Source organism: Polistes canadensis, unplaced genomic scaffold (assembly GCF_001313835.1).
Source record: "Polistes canadensis isolate GaletaPanama2010 unplaced genomic scaffold, ASM131383v1 scaffold_309, whole genome shotgun sequence".
In the NCBI taxonomy this organism is placed as follows: Eukaryota; Metazoa; Arthropoda; class Insecta; order Hymenoptera; family Vespidae; genus Polistes; species Polistes canadensis.
The window spans coordinates 121380-141136 of NW_014569856.1; the positions used below are offsets into that span (position 1 = coordinate 121380).

The 19757-nt window shown below is 33.6% G+C and overlaps 2 protein-coding genes across 5 annotated transcripts; both read right to left on the reverse strand.

Annotated features, from left to right (window-relative positions):
• Window positions 1–846: 846 nt before the first annotated feature.
• LOC106791454 (protein RUFY3) lies at window positions 847–16432 on the reverse strand. 4 transcript variants are annotated; one of them, XM_014757087.1, is made up of 15 exons: window positions 16213–16432; window positions 15737–15758; window positions 14828–15072; window positions 13679–13857; window positions 13477–13586; window positions 12668–12875; window positions 12401–12564; window positions 11624–11786; window positions 11384–11500; window positions 11151–11291; window positions 10164–10505; window positions 9316–9428; window positions 6714–6930; window positions 5951–6196; window positions 847–1426 (listed from the first exon to the last, which is right to left on the reverse strand). In XM_014757087.1, the coding sequence occupies exons 1-15, from the start codon at window positions 16400–16402 to the stop codon at window positions 1286–1288; spliced, it is 2598 nt and encodes an 865-aa protein (XP_014612573.1). In that variant the 5' UTR covers window positions 16403–16432; the 3' UTR covers window positions 847–1285. The 4 variants fall into 4 exon arrangements, with proteins under 4 accessions (XP_014612573.1, XP_014612572.1, XP_014612571.1 ...); XM_014757086.1 differs by lacking the exons at window positions 10164–10505; window positions 14828–15072; window positions 15737–15758 and having other exon boundaries at window positions 9316–9413; window positions 16213–16431; XM_014757085.1 differs by lacking the exons at window positions 10164–10505; window positions 15737–15758; window positions 16213–16432 and having other exon boundaries at window positions 849–1426; window positions 9316–9413; window positions 14828–15659.
• Window positions 16433–16764: 332 nt separating this feature from the next.
• Window positions 16765–18981, reverse strand: LOC106791450 (trypsin-1-like). The gene is made up of 7 exons (XM_014757079.1): window positions 18916–18981; window positions 18668–18827; window positions 17934–18096; window positions 17636–17844; window positions 17206–17408; window positions 17076–17130; window positions 16765–16996 (listed from the first exon to the last, which is right to left on the reverse strand). The coding sequence occupies exons 1-7, from the start codon at window positions 18979–18981 to the stop codon at window positions 16881–16883; spliced, it is 972 nt and encodes a 323-aa protein (XP_014612565.1). The 3' UTR covers window positions 16765–16880.
• Window positions 18982–19757: the final 776 nt, after the last annotated feature.

A 19757-nucleotide genomic window follows, 5' to 3' on the forward strand; every position in this document is an offset into this window, starting at 1 on the left:
TGATTGTTAACTTAAACTTTCTTTGAGAGAAAGAGAGATAGATAGATATAGTAGCAATTTTGTTTTATGAAAACAGTGTACTTTATTGTTACGTATTATAATATCATTTTTGTTTCTCTTTTTTTATTTTCTTATCGTAAAGTGGCTACAAAAAGACGCATTTAAAAAATATCGTTGTACAACAGGCACGAACGCGTAGCAAAAATTGCGAGACGCATACTGGTAAATGGCTACGCAATTTTTTTTTTATGCTTGCTTTTTTTTTTTACCTTCCAAATTTCCATTGAGTATTCTTAATATAAATGTCAGAATTAACACGAACATAAACAACGTGTCCAAGTATGTCCGTTGTTGTGTTGAGCACAATTTAAATAATCAACGAACAACAGTGCAAAAATATCATCTAGTGCATCATCGAATATAATTATAAACGTATTAACGAAGATTGGAGAATACCGGGCTTTTTTGTTTTTTTATTATTCGAGAAGATATATACACAGGAAGAAGAGAAAGGGTTTTAACAAAAAGAAGAGAGAGAAAAAAAAAGAGAAGGAGGATAAGGAGGAGGAGGAGGAAAAAATGTACGTGAAACGCAAGAGTTGAAAGTTTCGAAACGCAGCCACGCGTGCAAGCTGGGATCGTTTAGAAATCATAAGAAAAATTGTGCGATCAGTTCGAACAAAATTTTCCTATCCCCGTCTCCTTCTCTCCCTTTCTCTCTTTTTCTAACATATTTTTTAATGGAAAACAAAACGAAAGAAAAGAAATTAAAAACACGATATCAATTGATAGAAATATAAAGACACAGTGAAACAGAGAGAGAGAGAGAGAGAGAGAGAGAGAGATAAAGGGAGAAAAAAAAATATTGAAAGAATCGGCTTGGTAGGTAGATGAAAATTGTAGAAAAATTTGTTATACCGGTTTCTCGGTTGAGAAAAGTATTATACTTGTATAAGAAAAAGTTTCCGGAACCGGGGTGGGTGTGGGTCGTGTGGGGGAAGGTAAAAAAAAGGGATAAAAGTAAACGTAAGAAAATATCAAGAAGCAGGAAAGTTCGAACTCTACTTTTTCGTCCGTCAAAATGCGTGCTAAGAATAGACAATGAAAATAGGAGAGAGAGAGATAGAGAGAGAGAGGTAAAAGGCGTCTTATTCCATCATAGATCCCCATTCTATTTTCTTCCGATTCTCCTTTCTTTCTTCTCTTTCATTTTTCTTCTTTTTCTTCTTCCTTTTCTTCCTTACATGTTACACCTTCAATATAATCTCATTAAAAGAATTACAAGTTAAAGCATAACCGAGTATCGGCCAACCAACAAAACGTAACACTCGTCGCATACTCTAACTTGTTTAGAATTGTCAGTCAATGACATTGTATTGTCGCTGCAGTTCTTGCAAAATATATTTCCACATTGACGGCAGTGGTGCTGTAACAAACAAACAAAAATAATATAAAATTAATAAAATATAAAAAGAAAATTACACACACATATTCGATTAATAATTATTAAATAATAACAAAAATAGTTATATATATATATGTGTATTAACACAAGGATGTATGTATTATAAAATAGTTATATATATATGTGTATTAACACAAGGATGTATTATATATTTGTAATAAGGTATGGCTAAATTATTTGATAAAATAATAAAATGAATAAGATGAAAAAAACGTGGATAGTATATCTCATCTCATCTCATCGATAAAATGTATCCCCCAATGCGTTGAAAAATCGATTGGTACTCTTTTGGGAAAAGAAAGAAAAAAAAAAAGAAATTTCCTTAGACATGAACGTTTCTGGTAAGGAAGAAGGAAAAAGAAAGGGAAAGGGAAAGGAAGAGGAGGAGGAGGAGGAGAGTTTTGTCGACCACTGCAACGATAAAGACAGGATTTTACGAGAAGTACACGTTCTTTCTCCCTCGGCTCGTTTTACCTAAAAGTGTGAAAAAAAAAAAAAAAMAAAAAAACACACACAAAAAAAGCTCTCTTTACTATTCCACCTATCGGAGCTCTTTATTTTCGAACCATTACCACCGATCTTCTATTATAATAATGTGAATTTCGTCGAACACACAACCGAAAAAAAATAAAAGAAATGGGAAAAGGAAGTGAGACTTTCTCAGACAAACTGTGACAGAAATAAAAAAAAAAGAAATGAACAACGGACAGAAAAGGTGAAGAATAACAACCTCGAGGAAAGTATGCCCAAGTAAATTTTACATCTAAATTGAATCCGAAGTTAAGTAAGATGACAATGAATGAACGAACGAATGAACGAATGAAGCCAATGGGTTCGACGTGCGCGGTCTAACTTAGCAGTTATTACCGGAAAGTAAGAGACGGCGAATAATATCGTCTCGATAACCGATTTCCTCAACGAACTTAATTATTGAACCGTCCCATCAGCATGACTTACGACCTAAACGCAGTAGATCGGTGCTTGCAACTTCCTCCTACCGGGTATACTCTCTCTCCCTCTCTCTATCTTTCTCTTTCTCTCTTTTTCTGTCTAACGTAAACCTCTCTCTACTCTCTTACATCTTATCTTTTAACGGAGATAGATACCTACTTATAGATACTTTCCAAGTAAAATAAATCAGTCTCTTCAAAGATCAGATCTAAAAGATACTGTCGAGCAAATGATGGACCGTTGGCGATCCGTAAACTTGCCCGTTGAATTTTCTTTCCTCGACTTACCTACGTTTCGTTTTTTTTATGTTCTTACTTACTTTCTTTTCTTTTTCTTTTATGTATTCGTGTATAATAAAAGTAGTCAGAGGTTGAATAATATTCTTGAATTCGTACTGATTTTTATTCATGTTCTATATCGTTGGTAAGAATAGGTTGGATTAAATGATGATATTTGTGATCGATTGATTAATATTAAATTTGTTGACATTTATTTGTCATTATTATTATGATATTTTTTTAAATCGTAAACGAAAAAAAAAGAAGAAAAATTGAAATTTTGTTACGATATTTGATTGAAACGGATTTATAATATTAAAAAAAAAGAGAGAAAGAAAAAATATTTTCAGTTAAAAGAGGAAATAATATCGTTTATAATTGAAAATTGATCGTAGATCTAATTTCTTCTCTTCTGTATCGAATGGAAATAGCATTTCTTTCGTAATAATAATAATAATAATAACGTACATTTCGTAAAGAAAGTTTTCGATCAAGTTGATGCATGTCTTTCGTGATGCATAAAAGAAATATGAGCGAATGTAACTGTGCGAAGTAAAATCGGGTCGGCACAGTTTACGTATCATAATATCTTATAGCATAAAAGCATATTGGAAAAATAATATAACGGTGGTGGGTTTCATTACCGAAGAGATCTAAGAATCGTCGATATCAAAATTATCGATAGAATCCATGAGAATATTGACGAAAGAGGATCTTTTCTTCTTCTTTGAAAATAAATGTGATCGCGAAACGCGTTGACTTCGTTGATTGAAGATAACGGTGATTAGAAAATTTTCATGAAATATTTCTACGAACGTTTTACCCCTCTCCTCCCTCGACCAACTGGAAGGAAAAAAAAATCATTCCGATACCGTGTGTTTTTCTACAAATGAAAGAATCATTTTTCCAACCGATTCCTATACAAAATTTCTTTATTTCCATTCTAGTATTATATTAAAAATAAAGAAATATGCTTAAAACAAAGAAGAATAATTTCTACGTAAAAATAAGATCAGAAAGTTCGGAGAAGTGGAGGGGGGGGGGCAAAAAAATTCCGGAAAAGGGAGGAATTGGCTGAGGAGAAGAAGTGTTCGAGTTAAAGGCAACGTATCAACCGGACAGAAATGTACAAGGGGCAAGTTGGGTCATTGTTTTGCATGCCTTTGCATGTGCAAGTACGCGAGCTTGCATCTACCCCGGCGTGGTTTTCCTACGAACTTCCTGGTAAGGACTAGCACCTCGAGAGTCGGAAAAAGAAAGAAAGAGAAAAAAAAAAAAGAGAGAGATGTAGACATAGAAGAGGTGGCAACTCTTGCCTTCGCTATTGTGGATGCTCGCGAAGGTAAACGCGGCCCTGGAGGGAAGGTTTGCCTACTGGTATGATTCCATCTGGACGAACCTTGTCCGCGGCTGGCATGGTCTACATTAAACAGTATGGTAATACATCCACACCGCGAAAAATGAGTAACAAGGATGCCTCGGGTACTCCTGCCTTGTTATTATGCAATAACTTACCAAGGCTTCCCTTTCCTACTAAGCTACGGGCCCGTTTTACCTCTTTCTCTCTCTCACACACAACATCGTCGTCCAACGTTAGATATCCTTTCCTAGTTTAAACCGTCTCCTTTTCTTACCTTGGTAAAACAAAGAGACGAATACAGGTATAAATGTATTTCACGGAACAACGGGCCAACGTCTCTATCGCATCCGCGAGCTGAATATGCATGCACAACACAACTTGCATGCATGACATGTAATCATGAATATAAATCGGGTGATGGTGCAATAATGTAATTGGACGTTCTGGTTATTCCAAGGAATATGAAGACTTTTAAGCAAAGGACACATAACTTTCTATACGAGAGTTATTTTTATTAAACCTAAATTTCATAAATCTTACAATCACACAGTATTCACCTATTCTATTCTATATATCTCTTTCTAATTCTCATTTTCTAAGTTTATTTCGTTACTATTTTTCTATTCTAATGGTGTCGGAAATGCGTGAACTATGAATAAAAATAATATCAACGATAGCTAGCTAATCGGATTTCTTTGTAACGTTGTGAAGGGTTAAAGAATACTGTTCACGATTAGCTTTGAGTGTCGAGATGTTAGCTGTTATACAGTAAATCGTGTCTATCGTGCACGTCCACGAAATTTCGATAAGGTACTGGCGCGTATAAATTTCAGCGCGGAATTTATCCGTATGACGAATGCTTGCCTACCTCTTTCCCTCTCCCTCTTACCCCCTCTTACCCTTTTACCTTCGTTCTCTTTCGCTTTTGGTTCGACTCTTCTCGTTATTTCTTCACTCTCTCTCTCTCTCTCTCTTCTTCTCTTTGGCTTCGTCCTAACACACCCCCCCCCCCTTTAACCCCTCCTGACCACTACACCTTATCGATGCACGCAACCGCACTTCGGAACGATCAGATCTCTCCCCGTGAATACTTTAAGTGCTTATACCGTGCCGGCGCGTTATTCGTGTTAAGAAGAAAAAGTATCCTACGATGGAAGCAGAAAAATAGAAAGAGAAAGAGAAAGAGGAGGAGGTGGAGGAGGAGAAGAAGAAACGCTGAGAGACCGTGCTAAAAGCTAAAGGAAAAAGAATAAAGGAAAGAAGATAGACAAAAAAAAACACATTTCAACGCTAATACAACTACGTAAGGAATAAACGATAAGAATGTTTCTCGGCATCCGTATAACGTCATCATAAAGACAACGAAACGGGTTATTCCCCATTTCTTTTTTTTTGTTTTTTTATTAGACGAATCGAACGATTCCCCGAACTCTCACTCGTCAACGTAACTCGATAATAATCATCCTGGAAACGAGATCATTAGCATAATCGATTTGACTAGGTCCTCTCTAAAGTGGAATGTTGTTACACGAGTAGTATCGCTTCCACGATTGAGGATCATGGGATGTGAAAGGGTCTGGTGGTGGTGGTATTTACTTGTTTACTATTACCATGAAATACAAGTTTTAAGGATGAAACTGCAATTTCCACTTTGCCAAAGAATAATTGAACGATTAAGGATGGTACATGTAGTCTCTTCTCTTTAGTAAATGTCGATTCGAATGTAAGACGACCGATTGAAGAACAGCAGAAAGAGAAGAAGGTGGTGCAGAACGGGGGAACGGGGAACGGGGAACGGGGGGGAAGGAACAAGAACAACGACGAAAGCTGATCGAAGTTAAAAGAGAAGAATGGTGTAGATAATTGATCCAAGGAGTAATTAAAAAGTTTGATTACCTTACGACGAGTGATGTTGAACTCACGATTACAACCCTTGCAATGGGTTACCTGTCGATCGTCCGCCCATGCACTACCGCCGCCATCTTGCTGCGACTGCCGTTGTGCATTGTCAGCAGCCTCCCGTAATTCGACCGTCGCAAGTTTAGCTGCGCTCAACTGCATCCCAAGTTCCTCGAGAGTTATTTCTTGTTCCGAACAGATTTCCTTTAACGCGTAATATTCTTCCTGGAGTGTTACGTATTTCTAAAAAAAAAAAATAGAAAAAAAATAAAACGATTGACATTTCTTTATCGAATTAATTTATTTCAAACGAACAATAATAATAATAATAATAATAAAAATTGGTGTGTGTACTTATGTACGCACGTAAAAAGTTATACTCCTTTGGCGTACGAAAACGAACATAACCTCAAAAATAACTTCAATTTTCCCGCGCATCATAAATATCGACAATTTCGTGGTGTTGATTTTTCGGTCTCATTCAACTTCACTTTCCAAAACGCACCCCACACAAAAGAAGTATAACTTCAAAAAATATAATAGAAAATTGTCTTCGTGTTAAGAAATTAAATGAAGAACTATTTGCGATATAAATATAATTTGTTACGAGAAGTAAAAAAAAACAATGTTAAATTCGTTAGAGAATTTAATGTGAAGGAAAAAAGATAAAAAAAAAAAAAAGAATGTTCCTTCCTTCGTTTAATTATGAACAAACAAAATAAAAATAATTAACAATAATTTATACTTTGATCCCCCGTACCTCGGACATTTGTTTAAGCTGATCGTTTTCTTGACGCAATTGAGAAATCCTTTCCGCGTTCGAGATTGATGATTCTTGAAGAGACGTTCTCCATTCCCGTTCAACTCGTAATTCCCTCTCAAAATCCTTGGCTCGTGCTGTCCTCTCAGCAGCCTCGGCAGCTAAAACCTTGGCCTTCTCCTCGGTCCTTGCTTTAACTCCGTCCAATTCCTTGCGCCTAATTAAGTCACATCGTTTTACCCTTAATTCTTAAAAGCATTGGCTCTTCTTTTTCTTATTTTTTTTTTTTTTAAAGAGGAACAAGTAACGTGTAACTAAACGTAATTATTTTGACGATGAATACGCGTAATGATTTTAAATGTAATAATAGCGATAAATGAGAAACACGGAATGAAAAGTAAAAGTAATTTAAATCTGACCCTCCTCCCTCGCTAACTCCCACCCACCCCCACCCCGTTATTAAAGAAGAAAATTATTCTTTCCTTTTCTTTTTTGTGTGAAGTTATTTTTTTGTTTCTTTCAAAACTGTATTCATGGAACTGTTTTTGCGACTCGTTAATGGTTTTTAACGTTCTCTCGTTATAATATTATTTACCATGATTGAAATATCACTTTAACACCATGGTATATATCTATATATATTATCACCAACAATATCTGTGAAATTGGAATACGAAGTTGCATCGATTTAGAGGGATTTTCCTTAAACTTGCGCGTTTAATTGGCCACGATCTAAAACAATGGGGCCCACTAAAACTGGTTAAGTCTAACTAATCGCTTCTCTGCATATCGGTCGGTGCTATTGAAAGAGCCTGAATTAACGTGACAGAATAGAGACAGAGAGAGAGAGAGAGAGAGAGAGAGAGAGAGGCCGGAAGCTTTTGGGATACTCAATTTGAGTCTGTAATCTTGTTATTTCAATAATTTTCTCATGATATTATTTTAGAGATTGAATGTAATAATAAAGGAGAAAGTTTTCAAATCTTCCGTTCAAAGTTATTCATTCAAATTCATTCTCTAATTCTCTCTTCCTCTCTCTGTCTCTCTCTCTCTGTCTGTCTCTCTCTCTCTCTTTCTCTCTCTTTTACTTTTATAAAATTATTCAAAAGGAAGTATTGTTTCCTAAAGCTATATGGGAGGTCCAAACGTTTTGTTCAAGAATTAACGATTGAATTCATGCGGTAAGAATAAAAGCCATCAGCTTAACTTAAACTTTGATTTCATTTCTATCTTTTTTTACTTTTCTCTTTGTTTCTCTCTCTCTCTCTCTTTCTTTCTCTTTTTATGTATATTTAATTACTAATATTTAATATACTTAACTTACCTTCTATAATCGTTGAACGAACGATCTCCGTATCTCGAATATAAACGAAACAAATTGAATTTGATAGAAAATTAAACGAAATGCAGAGAAAAAAAAACAAAAAAACGAGAAAAAGTACGTAAAATTTGATCTTATTCAGATCTCGAATTTTTCGAAGGATTAACAAACTTCAAATGGTGTTTTATTTGATGATTTTATTTGTTTTCGCAGTATTAATACAAGCACGCACGCTTAGCAGTTTTCTGGTGCATCGTGACAACCTCCCATAGATCGATGCCTTATATGATACAATAAATGTGTTACCATTTCTGATATCGAACAATCATCGAAAATATTTTACTCGAAAGAAAACGATGCAATTTCGATGATTTCACGAATGCCAATACATAATTTCGAGCAACAAACGTTACCATATATTCATTTTAATTTTGTTTTATTATTGCTCGATCGATATTATTAAAATACCGAAAGAACCAAACGCAAAATCAGTTCCTTAAATACAAAAACACATATTTTCCTTTGATTGAAAAAGGGACAAATAATGATTGAATCGTGAACAATACAATTAGTTTGATGAATTATATAGAACGATATGATATTTTGACTATGATCTCGAATGAAATCGCCTAATTGGGTATAAATCTACTAGATTATTGCGAAAAACATTATTATTAATATTATTAATATTATTATTATTATTATATAATATATTTTTATGTTTGTATGTGTGTTTGTCTCATATATATTTCGATAATCCTAATTATAAGTTATACACCGAGGTAAGTCTTATCGAGTAGTTGTTTAGTGAAGGTTTGCCAATATCCCCATAACGAGAATTCGACCGGTAGCGTAATACTTTTTTCACCTACGTTACCTATTAATCTTATTAAACCCGATTTCTAAGTAAAAAATAAATATTCTATAATTATTTAGCCGTTCAATTAATCACAAATGTGCGATCGTTCTAAATCGACCATTCGATAATAAAACAACGAGTTAATATAATCCAAAAAAAATGCGATACTTTAATAATAAATATTTCAATTTTATCTATCACAAAAATATTTATGACGAATAAACGAAGATATATATAATTTAATAAAAATAATTCGTTTTGTTAACAAATATCAACGATAACATATATATTAAATAAAAAAAAAAAAGAAAAAAGATAAAAGAAATCTAATCAATAAAATATTCACGACGAGAAATGATAACCGAATAAATTCGCGTCGTACCTAAATAATCTTAATATTAATGAAAGACAAACAAACGTACTGTTCATCCAGTTTCTGGAATGTCTCGGTCATCGAGAGTGTTTTAGCCTCCAATTTTTTGATCAGTTCTGTCTTATGCTTAAGGGAAGCTTCACATTCCTGAAATAAATGCTTCTTCAATATAAAAAAGAAAAAGAAAAGATATTGCAAAGCAAATGTGTACTCTGATCGAAAATAAATAAATAAATAAATAATAATAATAAGAAGAAGAAGAAATTCGATTTCCGAGAATCAGCAAAGAAGATAATGAAAATCGAATCGCCGTTTAGTAATTGGAGTTTTCGTTTTCTGAAAAATACGAGGATAATATAGGGACTCGGAGAAAATTATTCTCGGGATTATTGTCCTTTATAATCCTGCGCCTGCGTAAACAGAGAACGTGTAGTAGTTTCTTTTATAATAGGTTAATTCAATTCTCTCTCTTATTTTTCGGCGCATAGTTCGCATTTCTTTTTTGTTATTTGTTCAATCCTTTTTCGAAAAAGTACAAACTTTTCGAAATCGATGCTCGCGATCGAACGTCGAACGATATATAATTATTATTATTATTAATATTATTACTATTATTATATATTTATGATAATCAATGAGAATACGCGCGAATCAACGTGTAGAAAGGAGCGCATATAGGAAAGCGATATTTTTTCGCTGAATATGCGAAAAAATTACTCGAAAATTGCGATGAGGTTAACGATTTGAATATTATCACGTTTTACGTCGTAGAAAAAGAGATATTTTTGTGTTTGTTGTTGTTGCATTCTAACAATTAGACTATTCGCTAATAGAAATTGACCACGGAACAAATAATAATGTTAAATCCCTTTAAGATGTTTTTTTGTCATTGATAACATTGGTTACGGCAACGTCGTCGTTGGATTTGCTTCTTTTAGATTTTTCAAATGATTCCTTCGGTCTTTTATTATCTACGTTACGTTGATGATGATCACACGACGTTCGATCGTTTTGATGATTTTCCGTTCCGTATGACGAACCTCTCGGCGAGGTTGGACTATTTTTATTTAATATCGATTTAGATGCGTTACAGGGGGTAGTCGGTGTACGTATATTGTCTCCATCCTTCATCAGATGATTGTACTTCTCGAGATTATTCAATATCTTGCCGATTTGATTGGTCTTCGCGTGTAGACGGCTCACCATCTCACCTTTCTGCGTCAGCTCGTGCTCGCATTCCTACAAGGGAAGAAACACACATCCAAAAAAAACAGAGAATAGATATGTGTATGCAAGCCTGTCGTTCTTATGCTTTTTTTCTCTTTTTCTTTTTTTTGTTCTTACTATACGAACGAAAATTAACAACAAAAGAACCTAATTGCCACGAGTATTTGGGCTTGCCCCTCGTATCACTCCCTGTGTACCTGATAAAATCTGAAACGTGAGTTAAAAAAAAGAATATTAGACTGCCCAAAAGCAGTTCCGTTTCTATACGCCTAACTTAATCTTATATTTTTAATGATACTTTCGTTGTTTCTACTTATCCCTCTCTCATTGCCAAGAATTACTATTCCGTTGTAAAATGAATCAAGAAAAACAAAATATATTAAAAGAAAGAACAGAAAGAATGAAAGAAAAACTTCGTATGCGTGTGTGTGTGTTGCATCGTAAACGTAATATCACTAATTTTTTCTTCTCTACGATCGCGATGACGAGATTAATAAATGAATTGTTAAAAGATGCTCTGTTGTTGTTCTTGTTGTTTTCTATTATTTCTCTCTAAATTCACGTTGTAAGATTAGTTAGGTATTGATTAGTAAAAAAAAAAATTATGTCAATACGTAAATGAAATAATTTCACTTCTGAGAAAAGGTTTCGAATCACCTGTAATTTTTTGTACATCTCCAAGTTGATCAGTTTGATGTCATCGAGTTGTTGCCTAAGCGATATTATGGTATCCTGCTTCTCGTGGATGTCTTTTTCTAACAATTTCATCGCCACCTCCATCTCGGACTTCATACTTATCTATTTTGTCATCGATACGAATTAATACAACTAACAACAATCATCGACGATTCATTTTATTCCGATGAAATAATAATGAAATAATAATAAACCTGTAATTGTAATTCCCTTTCCGTGTCCTGTCGCAATTTTCTCTCCGATTCGAGTCTACTTCGAAGTTCTTCGATTTCCGTCGTAGTTTCCGTTATTTTAATAGGAGCCTTGCCGTTCTAAAATAATACATCAATGAACTAATTCTACTAATTTTCGAAACAAAACGAAAAAAAGAAAATAAAACTAAATCTTCATCAACGATTTAAAGAAAGAAGAAAAAAAAACCAAAAGTAGTATACCTCATTAGCATCTTTTATTTCTATGCCTAATTCTTTCTTAAGTTGCCTATTCTCTTCTTGCAACGATAGAAAATTATTCTTTGCGATAGACAAATCTTCTTTCATTAATGCATTCGTCGTAGTTAGAGATTCAAGTTTCGCTTGGAGATTCGTCACGGTTGCACTAAAAATACGTGTCATCGTCATTTGTTTAATAATTTCTCTGGTTGATAATTGACAAGGAGACCTCACAGTTGTGTCCTCACGGATTTTAACGAGCTTTAGTATATTAGTAGTGTACCTACCTTTAGGGTGTTATCGTGGTAAAGTATTTTATCAAAATGCGAAGCCAATTTTGAGAAAAATGCTTTTAAAGTTTGGAATTTTTTGTATACATGTTTATATTATTTTAGATGCAACTATTTATCAAATGGTGCGCTAGCGTATGTAGTAGCGTTCTCGCTTCTGGTGTTTTTTATAAAAAAAACTTTCCCCATGAAAGATCGAACGCAAACTGGCAGCACGAGAAGCGAGTACGCTACTACTTAGACTAGCGCGCCACTTGATAAATAGTTGCATTTAAGATAATATAAACATGTATACAAAAAAATAAAATCAAAACTTTAAAAGCTTTTTTCTCAAAATTGGCTTCGCGTTAGGATGAAATACTTTACCATGTTAACACCCTAAAGGTATACTACTAATATACCAAATCTCGTTAAAATCCATGAAGGCACAACCGTAAGGTCTCCTTGTGAGAGAAATAATCGTAAATAATTAACAGATAAATAGGTTTACTTTAAATGTCGATTAAGTTCCTCGATGTAATTCTTTTGATCGAGGACAGTTGTCATGTTGTCATTTTCTAGTTCGTCATCAGGTGATTCTCCAGGTATGTGATTGCTATTACGCAAATATAACGAAAAATCGATCACACCTTGTTGACAATCGAGATCTTCTTCCTATCGCGAAAATGTTAATTCGAGTTTGAATTGTTTCATTGAATAATTTTCATTTCATTTCATTTCATTTCATTTGATTTTCTTATCTTTTTTATGAACTAACCTTTACGCAGAAATTACAATCGATCACATTCAAACCAACTAACAAGCCCATTACCACTATAGCTTCCTCGCTCATCATCAAAGCATCCGGTTCGAAATATTCAGACAAAATGTCATCCTTGTGATCGATTAAAACCTTTAGGTAGTCAGCTAACTTCTTTTGCATGAGTGCCATACGAAGCCAGGCACGCGCCCGGCCCATGGCAGTTCTGAAAATAATGATGCTCTGAATAATGGTCGAACCGAAAAATAGGAATATGCAATGATTCGAATGATTTTAACAACGAAGCAAACTATCATTGTTAATTCTGTTTGAAAAATTGAAGTCACGAGATAGATCCCTGGATTTTTACTTTACAAACTTTAATGTGTAAGAAAATTTTATGATATTTTAATTAAAATAATTGTAAATAATCAAAGTACCCATTAGCAGTTTATGTTTTTGAAATTTTGTAACATTTATATTATACTTTTATAAATTAAGAATTATATTGAAAACTTACATTAGAAAAATAATAGTTAACAATTAAAATATATTTTGAAAATCAATAAAATGTTAATTAACAATTAATCCATTGTTTTCCCCATACATTTAATTTACATTATAAAATTGAATCTTTCTAATTCATAATAACAAAATAATTGTCAGTAAAAATCCATCATTTCTATGACAAATAATGTCAGAACAATTGAAATTATTTAAACTCGTTATAATTTTGTAACGTCAATGCATAATTCCTATGATAGGGAAATGACGCGAATTATGAATATTCGATAAAAATATAATGAAACAAGTGAAACGCGTGGTACCTAACCGTCGGCAAGTCGCGAATACTGGATGTAATATCTTGTGCTTCAGAACAGTATTTCTCCACGAGTTGAAGGATGTCCCAAAGCTCCTTCTTGGGTCCAAGTAAACCCTGCAATCGAAGTTGAATCGTCGTTAATTGATCAATACGATCAATACTTCGATGTTTTTTTTTTGTTTTGTTTTGTTTATTAACTCCTTTACCTTCTTCGGTCGTAAACCATGCCTGAGTACGTGTTCTAAAACGATGAAGAAATGTTGCAGAGGCATGTGATCCGAATCGAGCATGCGTCCATATTTCAATGAAGTTTCGATGAGCTCTTTCACGATCAATTTAGAAATGTTTACAAGATTACTCCTTTCGATGATCACCGGGTCTCGTGCTGCAAAAATATTCCACTTCCGTTTTCATCTTTCATCAATTTTCAATGTCCCGACGAGTTTTTACTTTTTTCTTTTTTTTTTTTTTTTTTATATTTCCACCTTTTCCCCTTTCTTTCAATTTATTTTTTTTTTTTCTTTCTTATTCGTTTATTCGCAAAAATTTGCCAATTGTGATATTCGATTCGCAATTATTTTGAGAAAAGCGATAAGCCGTAGGCGCAAAAGCGAAATGCGAAATAGATTTGAATAATTTTGACGAAGACGACGACAAAATTTAGATAAGAATCGTGATCGATTCGAATCGATTTAAAAAAAAAAAAAAGGAGAAAAAAAACAAAGAAGAAAAAGTACGATCCGAGATACGATTTCATGCGAAATGCAGAAAAAAAGTACGTGCAAGCGTAGACGAAAAAGAGAGTGCATTCGTTGACGTAAAAAGAGAGTGTTCGCGTGACTCGAGTTGGAAAAGGTATGTGAAGACGATGATATATCGTGAAAGCGAGATCATGTAAAGAAAATACCAACAACAATCAGAAAAAACACGAAACATATAAAAGCGTACGAAATCGATAAGAAAAATTAATCCACGTGGCGAATCATATTCTAAATGAAAATAATATTTTGATAAAATCCAATTAGAGGAAAACAACTTGATCACTTTCAAGTAAAATTAAAAAAAAACAACGAACAAAATATTAAATTAACGAACACCACTGGGAGGTACATATGTAAAGAAGGATGAAAGGATCAAGTAAGGACGTGGAGTATCATGAAAAAAACGTGGTAAGAAGGAATTAGGAAAACGGGAAGGAAGGAAAGAAAGAAAGAAAGAAGAAGCAGAAGATTACAAACACAAGCTTGAGACGTGACGCAATGGCGGCGGCGGTGGAGGAGTTGGTGGCAATGCATCGCGAAAATCCCGCTGATCGGATAACAGTTGTTGCCGACGACGATGAGGATGATCAATACCACTTAAAGGTAAAGGTGGGGAAGGTGAACGTTGTATCGAGTCTTGTAAAGAAAACTCGACGTCCTGGAGTTCCTTCAAACAGAGCCATTCACCGTCAACGGACACGCGAAAATTGCAAAGGTAAATTGTGTCCTGGGCACCGGCCATGTCTTCCTCGAGCATGACCCCGCCGTGATGAAGACCACCGAGATCGACCGGAGGTCGCGTTTTCAAGCCGCTTTGGGGTTCTTGCCGCATAGAAGATCTTTCCAAAAAAACCCTAGCCTTTTTATTTTTGTTTTGTTTTATTTTCTTCTTCTTCTCTCCTTCTCTTCCAACCGATGAAGACCACGACACTTTATCGATCGAATCTAACCGACCAAGATTTGATATTACGAACTTTAATCCGCAATGCAGGCGAATAGAAGATTTTTCGGTCACCTTTCCGAATGTTTTGTTGTTGGTCTCCTTCTTCGATCGTATGTCGATTAAAATCGCTCCAAGTTAAGACAAAATGTATAATATATGATTTTATCTCGTATCAACGTAATTTATTTAAACAAATGTTGCGCGTAATCGAGTTGAAAAATCCTTGGGAATAATTACAACGATGTTATTTAATTCTCGATAATATCGTAACAACATCGTAACTGTTTTCCTTTTTTCGAACTCTCCGTTTAAAAACGTTTTATAGAATTGGGTACCGTGGGTCTGTGTATATGTATGTGTACTCTGTTGAACAATAAACAATCGTTTAAACTGTCGAACGCGTTTGCTGATGTCGACACGTTATAAGTCGATACCAGAACGTTTGACGATAGAAATGGCGTATTAGTCGGCGCGTAGGTGATATTGATTTTCCCGCCGACGTTGACTCCACCTATGATAATCGATAGTTTACGATAATACTACTGGCGACATCTCTTGACGATTCTCGGATAATACACGTGACTGTGAGAGGTCCAACGAATCGGTAAAGACATCAATGCATGGTCAAAGTTAATGACCTCAATTAAACTTATCGCTTATTTAACGATAAGACTACAAACGAATTTCCTAATCATGAATATTAGTAATGTTCACTCTCAAAAAATTATTATTATTATTATTATAAATATTTGATTGTAATTATATGAACGATACGCGTTATGTTTGAAAAATATTTTAACAACTTTTTACGCCAGATACAAATTGTAGAAAAAAAAAAGATGGCGAACTTTCGGCACAGAAGCCCGTAGTTATTTGTGTTGTTTTTTTTTTTTTTCAAATAAACGCAGGATAATTTTAGGTTGTATCATTTTAAATAAACGCGCTGAAATTGGACAAATTAGGCAGCGCATGATCGTAAGAAAAGAAGATAGCGCTCGCATCGTTCGATTTTGTTTGGTATGTTGTTTGTACTTACGTCTCGGCGACCACCAGGCGTCCAATTTTTTAGGTCTTGACACTACCAAATCTGGCCATTTATCTTCTCTTATAGAATAACTCGACGGTGAACGGGATACGATTTTTTCATTTTCATCAGACACTAAACTACCGGTCAACGATTTTTCGGACGGAGATATTGGCAAACCTTCGCTGCTCTCCGCTGCCATGTTTATTACTACGTAGCCACTGCTGTCCCGGCACGAACGCGCGCACGCCCAACAACTTCCTTTTACATACTATTTGGATGTGTGAAAGTTCCTATATATATATAAGAACCCCTGTACGAATGTTATCTCCGTTACACTCACTCAACAAACTGATCCGTTTCGATCATAATTCCATTTCTTATCCTTAAATCAACATTTTTTATACTAATCTTCAACATATGATTCACTCACACACACACACACAATCGATAATTTATTTAAAATAATATATTTCATTCTTTATAATAAAATAAATAATTGATATGTTTGTATACAAATGTAAAAAATAATCTAATATAAATAGATGAATAAATAATCTCTGTCACTGTTTTGTTTTACTGTAACGTCATGTCCAGTATTATCGAGTATCACGTATGCAAATATTAGGATCATTTAAAATTATTTTGATCAGTCTCTTTCGATCATTAATATTTCTATGTCAGCAATAACAACCGTCTAAAGTGTTACGCTGAATCCATGTAAGGTATCGATTTACTCGAGTGTAAACTCCTGGATATTTGGGTTTCGCACATCCTTCACCCCATGATACTATACCTTAATAATGTATGACAAAATTAATTGAATAAACAATCTGAATAATTAGATGTGTAATAAAATTCAACATGATTCTTACCAACGATTTGATGAACAGTATCGTTAAGAACATGTAACGGACCTCCGCTATCACCCTAAAACATTTTTAATATAATAAATCTGTTATCAATGATCGATTAGAATGATCAATCAAAAGAATTTTGATATACTTGACAAGAATCCTTGTTTCCTTGTGCGTATCCAGCACATATCATATTATCTGTAATTCTTTTTGATGGATAGTTCAATGAACGGCACACACTGTTAGAGATAATAGGAACCATAACCTCTTGCAAGGTATTTGAAACGGATCCTGATTCTTCAACAGCGCCCCATCCAGTAACAATACCAATCGAATCAGAATACGTTTTTCCTAAAGAAAATCGTATCTTAATATTGCAAATGATTAATACTTTTACGATCACAAAATTACGTACCACTAAATATTTTTAAAAGTTAAATATAATAATTAAAAATTCTGTTAGCCGCATAATTAAAAATAAAATTACATAAAATAGTACATCGAATATTGGACATTTAAGTTCTAACAAATATTTATATAGACCTTGTACGTATTTGTTTAAAATCTTAAAAATGTACCTTTGTCCGGTAAACATACAGGTCTCATTAAACCTTCAAACGTGATAACTCTGTTCAATTTGATTAAAGCTATATCATTGTTAAAATTAACGAATGAATAACCACTATGTTTTATAACTTGTTCCACTTTATATTCTTGTATTTGGGTTTCCGTAGTAGAATTTCGATCGTGTTCCAAAATAACGACGGACATTAAACTTGGATCAAATCTATAAAGAAATCGTACAATGAAATCAATTATGAAAAGTAAAGTTAAGATCTGGGATAGATTAGATCCAGGAAGTGACGTGGAACATACCTGTCAACGCAGTGAGCTGCTGTTAAAACGTATCTTGAATTTATAACAGATCCACCGCAATAGAAACGTTTCTTATATTTTAACAATGCCATCCACGGATATTGGTTTACTTTCGTTTCGACACCACCCACTATTCGGTTCTGTGTGTTTGTCAAACCACACACTGAAAAAAATAACATTATTATTGAAATTCATATTTTACGTATTTGATCAATAATATTAGAAAATGATATATGGTTGATTTAAATTAATATCGTATCCAGTTGTTCATAGTATTATGTACATTAGAAATTAATTGTTTGTTCAAAAAGTTATTAATTATGTTCAATTCGAATGTATTATTCATCCAAAAATTCTATTTTCAATACATTGATCACATATTTTTTGGGAATCGCATCTATAATTCAGTATTTCTTAAAACAAATTATTTCAAAACAAGATCGCAGAAGTGATAACTACTGAAATCAAGAGGTGACTATTTCGATGAATCTAAAATTGAAATATAGTTCAGAAGTATTCTATAAATAATTTTCTATTTTACTTTTTAAGTCGTAATTTGATTACTTTAAAATAAACGACCGACAATTTTTTGTTCTTTTTCTTTATTATAAAAATTGATAAACTGTTCCACCTGATCAAATAATGAAATACATTCATATCAATATTAATAACGCACGACGACAAAATTTACAATTAAAAAAAGAAAAAAAAAGGAAGTAATTATTTTTACATACCGCAGGACGAAAGACATTTCTGAGATTCAATTATTTCTGGTATTGGTGTTGCGGTTGGTATCGGTCTGCCAATTAATGCATAAAGCCAATCAAAAAATCCTTTATCATCGGTAATATTTGTATCCTTGGTTGTAAAGTTGAATCTATCGTTAGATCTCGTCTATGATAATAATTTCGTAAAATTAATATTAAACGCGAATTGATAATTTATAAAAATGATATATTTGCATAAATAGATTTTTACATACCTCGTTATCAGATGCCCTAACGAATACACCTAACAATATTACAACAAATAAAATCTTAACGTACATTATTATCCCTTGCACCATTAAAACACGCACCAACTAACACACACACACAAACGAATCTATCACTATTATTTCGGTATACGTTACTTCGTTATATACAATTCCACGAACAATTTGAATGAAATTTTCCGTATTAAATTATAATCGCGAATCGATATACCTGACGATGGTTTAACGCGTTCACGACAACGCAGACTTTCACACAAGACTCGACTTCCGTCTCACAACTTTATTTATACGGAATAGTGGATGGACGAGTGGCAGGAGTGAGAAATTTAGGCTAGTCGTATGTTAATTTAACGCGAACTAACCGGACAGATATATATTATCTATATACGATCGAAAATTTATGACCGGTTGAGATTATTAAAATTTAATCTCTCTTCAAGATTACCGTCCCATGATTTCTCTTTAATTGTAAAACGAGGAAGAGACGGATAGAAATAAAAAACAAACAAACGAACAAAAAAAAAGAAAACATAACATATCTAAGGACCAGTGACCCAGATGATGATGACTACGATAATATTTCATTCCTTCTAGTTTCTCTACTTTTCTTTTTTCTTTTTAGTTAATATTATTATTTAGATTCCCATAGAAATAGAACGACTAATAAATTCTTCTTCTTTTTCTTCTTCTACATCGAATTTTTTGTTTCTTTTCTTTCTTTTTTATTTACGTTTATTAGCACGAGGAAAGAAACAAAACGAAATGGAACGATCACTTGGAGATTGATCGACCGAGCGTTAAAACGAGCACGCCTTTCGTCCTTTCTCGCT